At 47.1% G+C, this 14,189-nt stretch overlaps 1 protein-coding gene across 1 annotated transcript; it reads left to right on the forward strand.

Annotated features, from left to right (window-relative positions):
* The first annotated feature begins 369 nt into the window (after positions 1 to 369).
* On the forward strand, positions 370 to 10,807 carry si:ch73-173h19.3 (uncharacterized protein LOC563864 homolog). The gene is made up of 9 exons (XM_056366976.1): positions 370 to 527; positions 946 to 1,033; positions 1,262 to 1,307; positions 1,543 to 1,851; positions 2,506 to 2,625; positions 2,724 to 2,843; positions 7,984 to 8,107; positions 8,654 to 8,846; positions 9,467 to 10,807. The coding sequence occupies exons 2-9, from the start codon at positions 947 to 949 to the stop codon at positions 9,626 to 9,628; spliced, it is 1,161 nt and encodes a 386-aa protein (XP_056222951.1). The 5' UTR covers positions 370 to 527; position 946; the 3' UTR covers positions 9,629 to 10,807.
* The last annotated feature ends 3,382 nt before the right edge of the window (positions 10,808 to 14,189 follow it).

Genomic DNA, 14,189 nt, shown 5'->3' on the forward strand with positions numbered 1-14,189 from the left:
ATCAGCTGATCGTGTGTGTGTGTGTGTGTGTGTGTGTGTGTGTGTGTGTGTGTGTGTGATTTAGCCTCAGACTAATCCTCTGCGCTCTGACCTGCAGGTTGACCTCTGACCCCACAAATCACTGAGTGCGTCAGCTGATGTTCATCTGAGGAGGAGGGGAGGAGGAGGAGAGGGAGGTGGAGGAGGAGGACCTGTCCTCTGTCTCAGAACTCTGTTTGTTGATTTTATCTGATCCCTCAGGTTCAGGGTTCAGGGTTCAGGACTCTGGACTCTGGACTCTGGATTCTGGACTTGGACAGTGTCTCGCAGTAACTCTTCTCCTGCAGGCTGCAGTGCGCGGCAGTGAGCGGCAGGGGGCGGCACTGCTCCGCGTCGCTCCGCTTCAGTCTCGGCAGCGGCGGAGCTGCAGGCGGGCCGCCGGAGCTCATAGCCTCCTGAACGGCCGAAACAGAAACACCGCCCGCCTACCTGCCTCCTGCTCCTTCGGATCAAACGCACCTACACATTAGAGACCGATCAGAGTCCAGGTAAGATCGCTTCACTTTGACGTCACACGGTGATCTCCTGAACCAGGACCCTGAGTGATACCTGTATGATTCTGTAGATCAGGCTGCAGGAGGACTGGGGTCTGTGGTGGACTGCACTTAGTCCGGTTTAACTCCACAGGCCTGTTCTAACGGTAGATCAGTGAACACACATTAAACTGGACTGGGCTGGGAGCGGAGGAGATGACAGGGACTTGTAGTTTAAACGAGTCTGTGGATGAATGACGTCACTTCAGAGCTTAGTCAGTTAATCGAGTCTGAATGATTTAGTCGTTTAAAAAAAAAAATCGTTGTATCCGGTTCCTGTGACGTCATCACACTGGACTGATGTTTTATGGACTCAAACAATTCAGTGATCAATCAAACGATTGATTGATTAATCTGCTGTTTGTGTCTTCAGGATGGAGACGCTGCAGATTTTCCTCCAGCTGAATGTTTTGATCTTCATGGTTTCTGCTCAGCAGGTGGATGAACCCGTCACCTACTCAGTAAGACACCCATCATCCCCCATACCCCGTTCTGTCTTCTGTCAGTAACAAATCAATAACATACTCTGTGATTGAGGACAGAGAGCGGGAACAATCTGGATCAGTCCTGATGTGTTGCTATGATATGAGTTCATGATTGTTGAGGTGTTTGCAGTATTCACAGAGGAAGCATGTAATTCACCTGATCAATATCTGATGGATCAATAACCTGCTGACATTCTCTGACAGTGCACGGAGGGCTACGAGTTCAACGTGGAAGATCAAGAATGTAAAGGTGAAGAGATTTAACCAAACTGATCAATGATTTTAGATCAATAACAAATAATCAAAAGTACAGAAAGCTTCAGAGAGAGGAAGCTGATCAGTGATTAATTCGTCAGTTACCAATTATCAGTTCAATGTACACTTCCTTATTATGATCAACATCATGTGAAAAACATTTTATTTTGAAATGTGAAGTTATGACAGGAAACAGTCTCAGTTAAATGTTGTTGGGCTACATTTCCCAGACATCAATGAGTGTGACACGCTGCCTGGCGCCTGTAAAGGGGGGATGGGCTGCATCAACCACTACGGAGGTTATTTCTGTCTGCCGCAGAACGCTCAGATCATCATCAGCAACGGAGAGGAAGAACCCGCCCCCACCACCACCACCCGCCCCCCGCCTCCACACTTCATCCCCCTCCCTGCTGCACCCAGTTATGGCACCGCCAACTTAGCCATCAGCCAGGCCGGCAACCAGGCCGGCAACCGGGCCAGGCTGACCTCTGTCCAGTGTCCAGTCGGATTCACCGCAGACGAGTTCAACTTCTGCAGAGGTGAATTTAGTGTTCCAGCTGTTCTAGATTTCTCAATTGTTCTAACATTCCAGATGTTCTGATGTCCCAAATGTTCTGAAGTTCCAGATGTTCTGAGGTTCTAGATGTTGTCATGTTCCAGAAGTTCTGATTATCCAGAGGTTCTGATGTTCTAGATGGTCTGATGTTCAAAATGTTCTGATGTTCCAGATGTTCTGAGGTTCTAGATGTTGTCATGTTCCAGAAGTTCTGATTATCCAGAGGTTCTGATGTTCTAGATGGTCTGATGTTCAAAATGTTCTGATGTTCCAGATGTTCTGATGTTCTAGATGATCTGATGTTCCAGATGTTCTGATGTTCTAGATGATCTGATGTTCCAGAGGTTCTGATGTTTCGAATGTTCTAAATGTTCCAAATGTTGTGATGTTCCAAATGTTCTGACATTCCAGTATTCTGATGTTCCAAATGTATTGATGTTTCGAATGTTCCAAATGTTCCAAATGTTCTGATAATAGCTTTAAATTGTTCCACGAAAATATTTTTTATCTGTAAATCACTTGCACTTGATATTTAAGGTGGACTGATGTTTAAGTGTGACTAATGTTTTAGGGGACTGATGTTTAAGGTGGACTGATGTTGTGGTAACCATGTGTCTGTTGTTGATGTATGTTCCAGATGTAAACGAATGTGTACCCAACAGCCCCTGCCAACATCTGTGCTACAACCTGCCAGGATCCTTCATGTGTCAGTGTGATCAGGGCTACGAGCTGACTCCAGACCAGCTCAGCTGCCACGGTCTGAACACACATCTATGATATGAGTTGAGCCTGTAAACATTCATGTCAGTATTACAAGGTGACCTTTAACCTTGGTCTGGTGCTGTTGTTGGTCAGACGTGGACGAGTGCCTGCTGTCCGCCTACATGTGTCAGTGGCAGTGTGTGAACCAGCCCGGCTCATACAGCTGCATCTGTCCTGAAGGATACCAGCTGCAGGGAACTCGCATGTGCCAAGGTACACGCCTGCACCTCTGAAGTGGATGTTGTGGTTCTACTGTGGATATTGTGGTTCTGATGTGGATGTTGTGGTTCTACTGTGGATGTTCTGGTTCTAATGTGGATGTTGCGGTCGTAATGTGGATGTTGTGGTTCTGAAGTGGATGTTGTGGTTCTGAAGTGGATATTGTGGTTCCGATGTGGATGTTGTGGTTCTACTGTGGATGTTCTGGTTCTAATGTGGAAGTTGTGGTCGTAATGTGGATGTTGTGGTTCTGAAGTGGATGTTGTGGTTTTAATGTGGATGTTGTGGTCGTAATGTGGATGTTGTGGTTCTGAAGTGGATGTTGTGGTTCTGAAGTGGATATTGTGGTTCTGATGTGGATGTTGTGGTTCTACTGTGGATGTTCTGGTTCTAATGTGGATGTTGTGGTCGTAATGTGGATGTTGTGGTTCTGAAGTGGATGTTGTGGTTCTAATGTGGATGTTGTGGTCGTAATGTGGATGTTCTGGTTCTGAAGTGGATGTTGTGGTTCTGAAGTGGATGTTGTGGTTCTGAAGTGGATATTGTGGTTCTGATGTGGATGTTGCGGTCGTAATGTGGATGTTGTGGTTCTGAAGTGGATGTTATGGTTCTAATGTGGATGTTGTGGTTGTAATGTGGATGTTGTGGTTCTGATGTGGATGCTATGGTTCTGATGTGTTCTGTTTCTGATGTGGATGCTGTGGTTCTGATGTGTTCTGTTTCTGATGTGGATGCTGTGCTTCTAATGTGTTCTGTTTCTGATGTGGATGCAGTGGTCCTGATGTGTTCTGGTTCTAATGTGGATGTTGTGGTTCTGATATGGGTGTGGTGGTTCTAATGTGGATGTTGTGGTTCTGAAGTGGATGTTGTGGTTCTGATGTGGATGTTGTGCGTCTGCTGTGGATATTGTGGTTCTGATGTGGATGTTGTGGTTCTACTGTGGATGTTCTGGTTCTAATGTGGATATTGTGGTTCCGATGTGGATGTTGTGGTTCTACTGTGGATGTTCTGGTTCTAATGTGGAAGTTGTGGTCGTAATGTGGATGTTGTGGTTCTGAAGTGGATGTTGTGGTTTTAATGTGGATGTTGTGGTCGTAATGTGGATGTTGTGGTTCTGAAGTGGATGTTGTGGTTCTGAAGTGGATATTGTGGTTCTGATGTGGATGTTGTGGTTCTACTGTGGATGTTCTGGTTCTAATGTGGATGTTGTGGTCGTAATGTGGATGTTGTGGTTCTGAAGTGGATGTTGTGGTTCTAATGTGGATGTTGTGGTCGTAATGTGGATGTTCTGGTTCTGAAGTGGATGTTGTGGTTCTGAAGTGGATGTTGTGGTTCTGAAGTGGATATTGTGGTTCTGATGTGGATGTTGCGGTCGTAATGTGGATGTTGTGGTTCTGAAGTGGATGTTATGGTTCTAATGTGGATGTTGTGGTTGTAATGTGGATGTTGTGGTTCTGATGTGGATGCTATGGTTCTGATGTGTTCTGTTCTGATGTGGATGCTGTGGTTCTGATGTGTTCTGTTTCTGATGTGGATGCTGTGCTTCTAATGTGTTCTGTTTCTGATGTGGATGCAGTGGTCCTGATGTGTTCTGGTTCTAATGTGGATGTTGTGGTTCTGATATGGGTGTGGTGGTTCTAATGTGGATGTTGTGGTTCTGAAGTGGATGTTGTGGTTCTGATGTGGATGATGTGGTTCTGATGTGGATGTTGTGCGTCTGCTGTGGATATTGTGGTTCTGATGTGGATGTTGTGGTTCTACTGTGGATGTTCTGGTTCTAATGTGGATGTTGTGGTTCTGATATGGGTGTGGTGGTTCTACTGTGGATGTTCTGGTTCTAATGTGGATGTTGTGGTCGTAATGTGGATGTTGTGGTTCTGAAGTGGATGTTGTGGTTCTAATGTGGATGTTGTGGTCTTAATATGGATGTTGTGGTTCTGAAGTTGATGTTGTGGTTCTAATGTGGATGTTGTGGTTCTGAAGTGGATGTTGTGGTTCTGAAGTGGGTGTTGTGGTTCTAATGTTGGTGTTGTGGTTCTAATGTGGATGTTCTGGTTCTGATGTGGATGTTCTGGTTCGAATGTGGGTGTTGTGGTTCTAATGTGGATGTTCTGGTTCTAATGTGGATGTTCTGGTTCTAATGTGGGTGTTGTGGTTCTGATGTGAATGTTCTTGTTCTAATGTAGATGTTGTGGTTCTGATGTGGATGTTCTGATTCTAATGTGGATGTTGTGGTTGTAATGTGGATGTTGTGGTTCTGATGTAGATGCTATGGTTCTGATGTGTTCTGTTTCTGATGTGGATGCTGTGGTTCTGATGTGTTCTGTTTCTGATGTGGATGCTGTGGTTCTAATGTGTTCTGTTTCTGATGTGGATGCAGTGGTCCTGATGTGTTCTGGTTCTAATGTGGATGTTGTGGTTCTGATATGGGTGTGGTGGTTCTAATGTGGATGTTGTGGTTCTGAAGTGGATGTTGTGGTTCTGAAGTGGATGTTGTGGTTCTGAAGTTGATGTTGTGGTTCTAATGTGGATGTTGTGGTTCTGAAGTGGATGTTGTGGTTCTGAAGTGGGTGTTGTGGTTCTAATGTTGGTGTTGTGGTTCTAATGTGGATGTTCTGGTTCTAAAGTGGATGTTCTGGTTCTAATGTGGGTGTTGTGGTTCTAATGTGGATGTTCTGGTTCTAATGTGGATGTTGTGGTTCTGATGTGGATGTTGTGGTTCTGATGTGAATGTTCTTGTTCTAATGTAGATGTTGTGGTTCTGATGTGGATGTTCTGATTCTAATGTGGATGTTGTGGTTGTAATGTGGATGTTGTGGTTCTGATGTGGATGCTATGGTTCTGATGTGTTCTGTTTCTGATGTGGATGCTGTGGTTCTGATGTGTTCTGTTTCTGATGTGGATGCTGTTGTCCTAATGTGTTCTGTTTCTGATGTGGATGCTGTTGTCCTGATGTGTTCTGTTTCTGATGTGGATGTTCTTGTTCTAATGTGGATGCTGTGATTCTGATGTGGATGTTCTGGTTCTGATGTGGATGATGTGGTTCTGATGTGGATGTTCTGGTTCTGATGTGAATGCTATGGTTCTGATGTGAATGCTATGGTTCTGATGTGTTCTGTTTCTGATGTGGATGTTGTGGTTCTGATGTGGATGCTGTGGTTCTGATGTGGATGCTGTGGTTCTGATGTGTTCTGTTTCTGATGTGGATGTTGTGGTTCTGATGGGGATGCTGTGGTTCTGATGTGTTCTGTTTCTGATGTGGATGTTGTGGTTCTGATGTGGATGTTGTGGTTCTGATGTGGATGCTGTGGTTCTGATGTGTTCTGTTTCTGATGTGGATGTTGTGGTTCTGATGTGGATGCTGTGGTTCTGATGTGGATGTTCTGGTTCTAATGTGGATGTTCTGTTTCTGATGTGGATGTTGTGGTTCTGATGTGGATGCTGTGGTTCTGATGTGAATGCTTTGGTTCTAATGTGGATGTTCTGGTTCTGATGTGGATCTTGTGGTTCTGATGTGGATGTTCTGGTTCTGATGTGAATGCTGTGGTTCTGATGTGGATGTTGTGGTTCTGATGTGGACGTTCTGGTTCTGATGTGGATGTTCTGGTTCTGATGTGGATGCTGTGGTTCTGATGTGGATGTTTTAGTTCTGATGTGGATGTTCTGGTTCTGATGTGGATGCAGTGGTCCTGATGTGTTCTGGTTCTGAAGTGGATGTTGTGGTTCTGATATGGGTGTGGTGGTTCTAATGTGGATGTTGTGGTTCTGAAGTGGATGTTGTGGTTCTGAAGTGGATGTTGTGGTTCTGAAGTTGATGTTGTGGTTCTAATGTGGATGTTGTGGTTCTGAAGTGGATGTTGTGGTTCTGAAGTGAATGTTCTTGTTCTAATGTAGATGTTGTGGTTCTGATGTGGATGTTCTGATTCTAATGTGGATGTTGTGGTTGTAATGTGGATGTTGTGGTTCTGATGTGGATGCTATGGTTCTGATGTGTTCTGTTTCTGATGTGGATGCTGTGGTTCTGATGTGTTCTGTTTCTGATGTGGATGCTGTTGTCCTAATGTGTTCTGTTTCTGATGTGGATGCTGTTGTCCTGATGTGTTCTGTTTCTGATGTGGATGTTCTTGTTCTAATGTGGATGCTGTGATTCTGAAGTGGATGTTCTGGTTCTGATGTGGATGATGTGGTTCTGATGTGGATGTTCTGGTTCTGATGTGAATGCTATGGTTCTGATGTGAATGCTATGGTTCTGATGTGTTCTGTTTCTGATGTGGATGTTGTGGTTCTGATGTGGATGCTGTGGTTCTGATGTGGATGCTGTGGTTCTGATGTGTTCTGTTTCTGATGTGGATGTTGTGGTTCTGATGGGGATGCTGTGGTTCTGATGTGTTCTGTTTCTGATGTGGATGTTGTGGTTCTGATGTGGATGCTGTGGTTCTGATGTGTTCTGTTTCTGATGTGGATGTTGTGGTTCTGATGTGGATGCTGTGGTTCTGATGTGGATGTTCTGGTTCTAATGTGGATGTTCTGTTTCTGATGTGGATGTTGTGGTTCTGATGTGGATGCTGTAGTTCTGATGTGAATGCTTTGGTTCTAATGTGGATGTTCTGGTTCTGATGTGGATCTTGTGGTTCTGATGTGGATGTTCTGGTTCTGATGTGAATGCTGTGGTTCTGATGTGGATGTTGTGGTTCTGATGTGGACGTTCTGGTTCTGATGTGGATGTTCTGGTTCTGATGTGGATGCTGTGGTTCTGATGTGGATGTTCTAGTTCTGATGTGGATGTTCTGGTTCTGATGTGGATGCTGTGGTTCTGATGTGGATGTTTTGGTTCTAATGAGGATGTTCTGGTTCTGTTGTGGATGCTGTGGTTCTGATGTGTTCTGTTTCTGATGTGGACGTTCTGGTTCTGATGTGGATGCTGTGGTTCTGCTGTGGATGTTGTGGTTCTGATGTGGATGTTCTGGTTCTGATGTGGATGCTGTGGTTCTGATGTGGATGGTGTGGTTCTGGTGTGGATGTTCTGGTTCTGATGCTAATGCTGTGGTTCTGATGTGTTCTGTTTCTGATGCGACGTTCTGGTTCTGATGTGAATGCTGTGGTTCTGATGTGGATGTTCTGGTTCTGTTCACAGACATAAACGAGTGTGAAACTGGAGCAAACTGCCGTGAGGACCAGATGTGTTGGAACTACTTTGGAGGTTACCGCTGCTATCCCAGAAACCCCTGCCAGGAGCCCTATGTCCAGACCGGAGAGGGGTGAGACTCACTTGTGCTCCTCCACACCTGGAGATGATGTCATCACCTGTTTGAGTGAGATTCACTTGTTGAGTTTCAGTAGAGTGGAAATGGTTGAAATGTTTCAGGTTCATCACTCTGTCTGAGATGTGGAGTAACTCAGGTACTACATTACCCATGATCCTCAGCAGCTGTTTGAGACGATGTCACAACCACAGCTATGAAATCAGAGTTGCGCCATATTTACCACACTATAACAATCACCTAGCAACCACAGTGTTACAGCAGCAAACTGAAAAGCCCAAGCAAACACCTGGAACGCCATAGCAACCACCTGTTGCAGACACAGCAACTGTCACAACACCATAGCAACGACTTAGTAACATTGTAGTAACCAATAGGAACACCATGGAAGCTGCATAGCAACCATTTACTAACAGCAAGCAAACACATGGAACACCACCTCCCCAGCAACCACAAAGAGAAGACCAGGAACCGACCGTCACACAACAACATCCTGGTGACAGCAACAGGGTGTTGATGTGTTGTCTCTGACTGTGTCGTCAGGCGCTGCAGCTGTCAGTCTCTAAGCGCATGCAGAGGACTCCCTCCCTCCATCGTCTATAAGTACATGAGCATCACGTCGGAGCGCTCGGTGCCAGCCGACATCTTCCAGATCCAGGCCACCAGCGTCTTCCCCAACATGCACAACACCTTCAGGATCAAAGCTGGCAACGAGGACGGACAGTTCTTCCTCAGGGTGAGCGCCATCAGTCTGATGTCATGTTTCTATGTCCTCATATCTGATCTGTGTGATCTGATTCTACCTCACCTCACTGTCTTCTGTTCTCTCATTCATTCACCACACTCATCTCATTTATTCATCAGGTCCACTCATGTCTCATGCTTCACTGTCACTTCAGCTCATCTTTTTCATTTCATCTCAGTCTATATGAACCAATAACTCTACATTTATATATTTATTTATTTATTTTTTCATCTCATCTAAATCTCAATTTCATTTAATCCCATTTCATCTAATTTTTGTTCATCTCAGTCAAATATGAATATTCAGTATCTCAGCTCAGTGATGTCATCTTTGTTTATGAAATCACATCTCATTTTATTTCATCTCATCTCCACCAAAGATGATGTGAATAAAACAAGACGACGGTCTGACATCATCTTTTTTATCTCATCTTCATATATTTGATTTAAACAAATCTGAATTTATTTGGTTTTATAAATGATAATAATAATAATAAACCTCAATCTTCAATCTCATCTCATCTCATATTTTCATTTATGTCATCCTGTCATCTCCTTTAATCTCTTCTCACCAGATGATGATTGATTGTTGATTGGTTGTTGTCGTCATAGCGATCCAGTAATGTGAACGCCATGCTGGTGATGACTCGTCCTCTGATTGGTCCCAGAGAGCATGTCCTGGACCTGGAGATGGTGACGCAGAACTCGGCTCTCAGTTATCGCTCCAGCTCTCTGCTCCGCCTCACCGTCATCGTGGGGCCGTACGTCTTCTAGAAACCGTCAGTGACGAACATGTATCTCATATAACATTTAACTAAAACCAGAACTTTCCAGGGAAAGTGGCTCAAAATCTAAATGTAAACATTTAGGCCCCGCCTCCACCTGACAGGTGTCTCCTATCAGATCAAATCCAGATTATTTCCAGCATGTCCTCACCTTTTATATTCATAATATCATCAAACATGCATCACATGATCTTAACATGTATTTAAAATGGTTATGAAAGTGACTTCCTGTTTGAGTCTATTGATCCTCACCACAGGTAATCCATACATCAATACGTCTACATGCACCACACCACTGAAGGTGACTGTGGAGGTTCAGTCTTTGCACTGCAGTCGATCATCTTTTCTCTGAGATGTGTTTAAAATCAGAGCTGGAACTGCAATGACCTGCAGTGACCTATACTGACCTGCAGAGACCTGGAGTGACCTACAGTGACCTTCAGTGACCTGCAGTGACCTGCAGAGACCTGCAGAGACCTGCAGTGACTTACAGTGACCTTCAGTGACCTATACTGACCTGCAGTGACCTACAGTGACCTTCAGTGACCTTAAATGACCTACTGTGACCTGCAGAGACCTGCAGAGACCTGCAGTGACCTACAGTGACCTTCAGTGACCTATACTGACCTGCAGAGACCTGCAGTGACCTACAGAGACCTTCAGTGACCTATACTAACCTGCAGAGACCTGGAGTGACCTACAGTGACCTGCAGTGACCTGCAGAGACCTGTAGAGACCTGCAGTGACCTACAGTGACCTTCAGTGACCTTAAGTGACCTACCGTGACCTGCAGTGACCTACAGTGACCTTCAGTGACCTACCGTGACCTGCAGTGACCTACAGTGACCTTCAGTGACCTTAAGTGACCTACCGTGACCTGCAGTGACCTACAGTAACTCCTGATGAATGAATAAATGAGGGCTCTGTGTCCCTGTGCCGTAGCTTGTACTTTATTAAATAAAACATGTTCAAGGAAGCAGAGTTGGTTGAGTGCTAACATGCTAACATGGATATGCTAACAGGTCATCTCTGGTGATGAACCCCATGTAACATCCGCATAACATCAGAAATAATTAAATAACAAAAGAGGAAGGAATCCTCTGACCCCTGACCTCTGACCCCTGACCCCTCTGACACTTGAGCTCCATATAAACAACATTTCATATTTTCCTCTGGTCTCTTTTTGTGTGTTTAACTAAATAAATCTGAGATGAAGAATCTCACCTCTGACAGTCATTAATGGATTAATGATGAATAATTTATTCATTCTTTATAGATCAGTTATAATAAACCAATAATTTGAAGTTGCAAGGCAACCATGATGACTATCCTGCCTCAGCTGTCGTCACTAGGTCAAAGCTGTCTCCCCCTGTCGTCTCCTGTTTCCATGTCTCCACCTGTCTCCACCTGTCTCCTCCTGTCTCCTCCTGTCTCCTCCTGTCTCCCCCTGTTGTCTCCTGTTTCCATGTCTCCTCCTGTCTCCTCCTGTCTCCTCCTGTCTCCCCCTGTCGTCTCCTGTTTCCATGTCTCCACCTGTCTCCACCTGTCTCCTCCTGTCTCCTCCTGTCTCCTCCTGTCTCCCCCTGTTGTCTCCTGTTTCCATGTCTCCTCCTGTCTCCTCCTGTCTCCTCCTGTTGTCTCCTGTTTCCATGTCTCCACCTGTCTCCACCTGTCTCCACCTGTCTCCTCCTGTCTCCTCCTGTCTCCCCCTGTTGTCTCCTGTTTCCATGTCTCCACCTGTCTCCACCTGTCTCCTCCTGTCTCCTCCTGTCTCCTCCTGTCTCCCCCTGTTGTCTCCTGTTTCCATGTCTCCTCCTGTCTCCTCCTGTCTCCTCCTGTCTCCTCCTGTTGTCTCCTGTTTCCATGTCTCCACCTGTCTCCACCTGTCTCCTCCTGTCTCCTCCTGTCTCCTCCTGTCTCCCCCTGTTGTCTCCTGTTTCCATGTCTCCTCCTGTCTCCTCCTGTCTCCTCCTGTCTCCTCCTGTTGTCTCCTGTTTCCATGTCTCCACCTGTCTCCTCCTGTCTCCTCCTGTCTCCCCTGTCTCCTCTGTCTCCTCCTGTTACCATGTCCCCACCTGTCTCCACCTGTCTCCTCCTGTTTCCTCATGTCTCCTCCTGTCTCCTCCTGTCTCCTCCTGTCTCCACCTGTCTCCTCCTGTCTCCTCCTGTCTCCTCCTGTCTCCCCCTGTTGTCTCCTGTTTCCATGTCTCCACCTGTCTCCACCTGTCTCCACCTGTCTCCTCCTGTCTCCTCCTGTCTCCTCCTGTCTCCCCCTGTTGTCTCCTGTTTCCATGTCTCCACCTGTCTCCACCTGTCTCCACCTGTCTCCTCCTGTCTCCTCCTGTCTCCTCCTGTCTCCCCCTGTTGTCTCCTGTTTCCATGTCTCCACCTGTCTCCACCTGTCTCCACCTGTCTCCTCATGTCTCCTCCTGTCTCCTCCTGTCTCCCCTGTCTCCTCCTGTTACCATGTCTCCCCCTGTCTCCTCCTGTCTCCTCCTGTCTCCCCCTGTCGTCTCCTGTTTCCATGTCTCCACCTGTCTCCACCTGTCTCCTCCTGTCTCCTCCTGTCTCCTCCTGTCTCCCCCTGTTGTCTCCTGTTTCCATGTCTCCTCCTGTCTCCTCCTGTCTCCTCCTGTTGTCTCCTGTTTCCATGTCTCCACCTGTCTCCACCTGTCTCCACCTGTCTCCTCCTGTCTCCTCCTGTCTCCCCCTGTTGTCTCCTGTTTCCATGTCTCCACCTGTCTCCACCTGTCTCCTCCTGTCTCCTCCTGTCTCCTCCTGTCTCCCCCTGTTGTCTCCTGTTTCCATGTCTCCTCCTGTCTCCTCCTGTCTCCTCCTGTCTCCTCCTGTTGTCTCCTGTTTCCATGTCTCCACCTGTCTCCACCTGTCTCCTCCTGTCTCCTCCTGTCTCCTCCTGTCTCCCCCTGTTGTCTCCTGTTTCCATGTCTCCTCCTGTCTCCTCCTGTCTCCTCCTGTCTCCTCCTGTTGTCTCCTGTTTCCATGTCTCCACCTGTCTCCTCCTGTCTCCTCCTGTCTCCCCTGTCTCCTCTGTCTCCTCCTGTTACCATGTCCCCACCTGTCTCCACCTGTCTCCTCCTGTTTCCTCATGTCTCCTCCTGTCTCCTCCTGTCTCCTCCTGTCTCCACCTGTCTCCTCCTGTCTCCTCCTGTCTCCTCCTGTCTCCCCCTGTTGTCTCCTGTTTCCATGTCTCCACCTGTCTCCACCTGTCTCCACCTGTCTCCTCCTGTCTCCTCCTGTCTCCTCCTGTCTCCCCCTGTTGTCTCCTGTTTCCATGTCTCCACCTGTCTCCACCTGTCTCCACCTGTCTCCTCCTGTCTCCTCCTGTCTCCTCCTGTCTCCCCCTGTTGTCTCCTGTTTCCATGTCTCCACCTGTCTCCACCTGTCTCCACCTGTCTCCTCATGTCTCCTCCTGTCTCCTCCTGTCTCCCCTGTCTCCTCCTGTTACCATGTCCCCACCTGTCTCCACCTGTCTCCACCTGTCTCCTCCTGTTTCCTCATGTCTCCTCCTGTCTCCTCCTGTCTCCCCTGTCTCCTCCTGTCTCCTCCTGTCTCCCCCTGTCGTCTCCTGTTTCCATGTCTCCACCTGTCTCCACCTGTCTCCTCATGTCTCCTCCTGTCTCCCCTGTCTCCTCCTGTTACCATGTCCCCACCTGTCTCCACCTGTCTCCTCATGTCTCCTCCTGTCTCCTCCTGTCTCCCCTGTCTCCTCCTGTTTCCATGTCTCCACCTGTCTCCACCTGTCTCCTCCTGTCTCCTCATGTCTCCTCCTGTCTCCCCTGTCTCCTCCTGTTTCCATGTCGCCACCTGTCTCCACCTGTCTCCACCTGTTTCCATGTCTCCACCTGTCTCCACCTGTCTCCTCATGTCTCCTCCTGTCTCCCCCTGTTGTCTCCTGTTTCCATGTCTCCACCTGTCTCAACCTGTCTCCTCATGTCTCCTCCTGTCTCCCCTGTCTCCTCCTGTTTCCATGTCTCCTCCTGTCTCCCCTGTCTCCTCCTGTTTCCATGTCTCCACCTGTCTCCTCCTGTCTCAATGTCTCCTCCTGCCTCCCCCTGTCTCCTCCTGTTTCCATGTCTCCTCCTGTCTCCTCATGTCTCCCCTGTCTCCCCCTGTCTCCCCCTGTCTCCACCTGTCTCCACCTGTCTCCTGGAAGTGTTGGAGAAGAAGAAGAAACAGAGAAACAGAGTAAACACACAGTCGACTCAGCTCAGAGTGACCTGCTCCAAACAGCTGGATTCTGTTTCTGTAATGTAACCAGGCAACACAACAACACTGTGTGTGTGTGTGTGTGTGTGTGTGTGTGTGTGTGTGTGTGTTTGTGTGTTACCTAACAAGCCTCAGTGGATCCAGAATCAGTGTTTCCACATCATGAAGTCAGAATGTAAGAAACATGTTCAACATTAGTACTGACAGGTCAGTGTGTGTGTGTGTGTGTGTGTGTGTGTGGGATAGAGTGAGAGTGTGTGAGTCAGTGTGTGTGTGTGTGTTTGTGTAAATCTAAAACAGACTGCCTTTAAGTTGAACCAGGT

This window comes from Seriola aureovittata, chromosome 3 (genome assembly GCF_021018895.1).
Source record: "Seriola aureovittata isolate HTS-2021-v1 ecotype China chromosome 3, ASM2101889v1, whole genome shotgun sequence".
NCBI lineage: Eukaryota > Metazoa > Chordata > Actinopteri > Carangiformes > Carangidae > Seriola > Seriola aureovittata.

Bases quoted from the DNA above. Each gene is read 5' to 3' on its own strand.
- si:ch73-173h19.3 (XM_056366976.1), top strand. From the start codon at position 947: ATGGAGACGCTGCAGATTTTCCTCCAGCTGAATGTTTTGATCTTCATG. The intron at 2,626-2,723 runs GTCTGAACACAC...GTTGTTGGTCAG, and splicing joins AGACCAGCTCAGCTGCCACG to ACGTGGACGAGTGCCTGCTG. The intron at 8,847-9,466 runs GTGAGCGCCATC...TTGTCGTCATAG, and splicing joins ACGGACAGTTCTTCCTCAGG to CGATCCAGTAATGTGAACGC.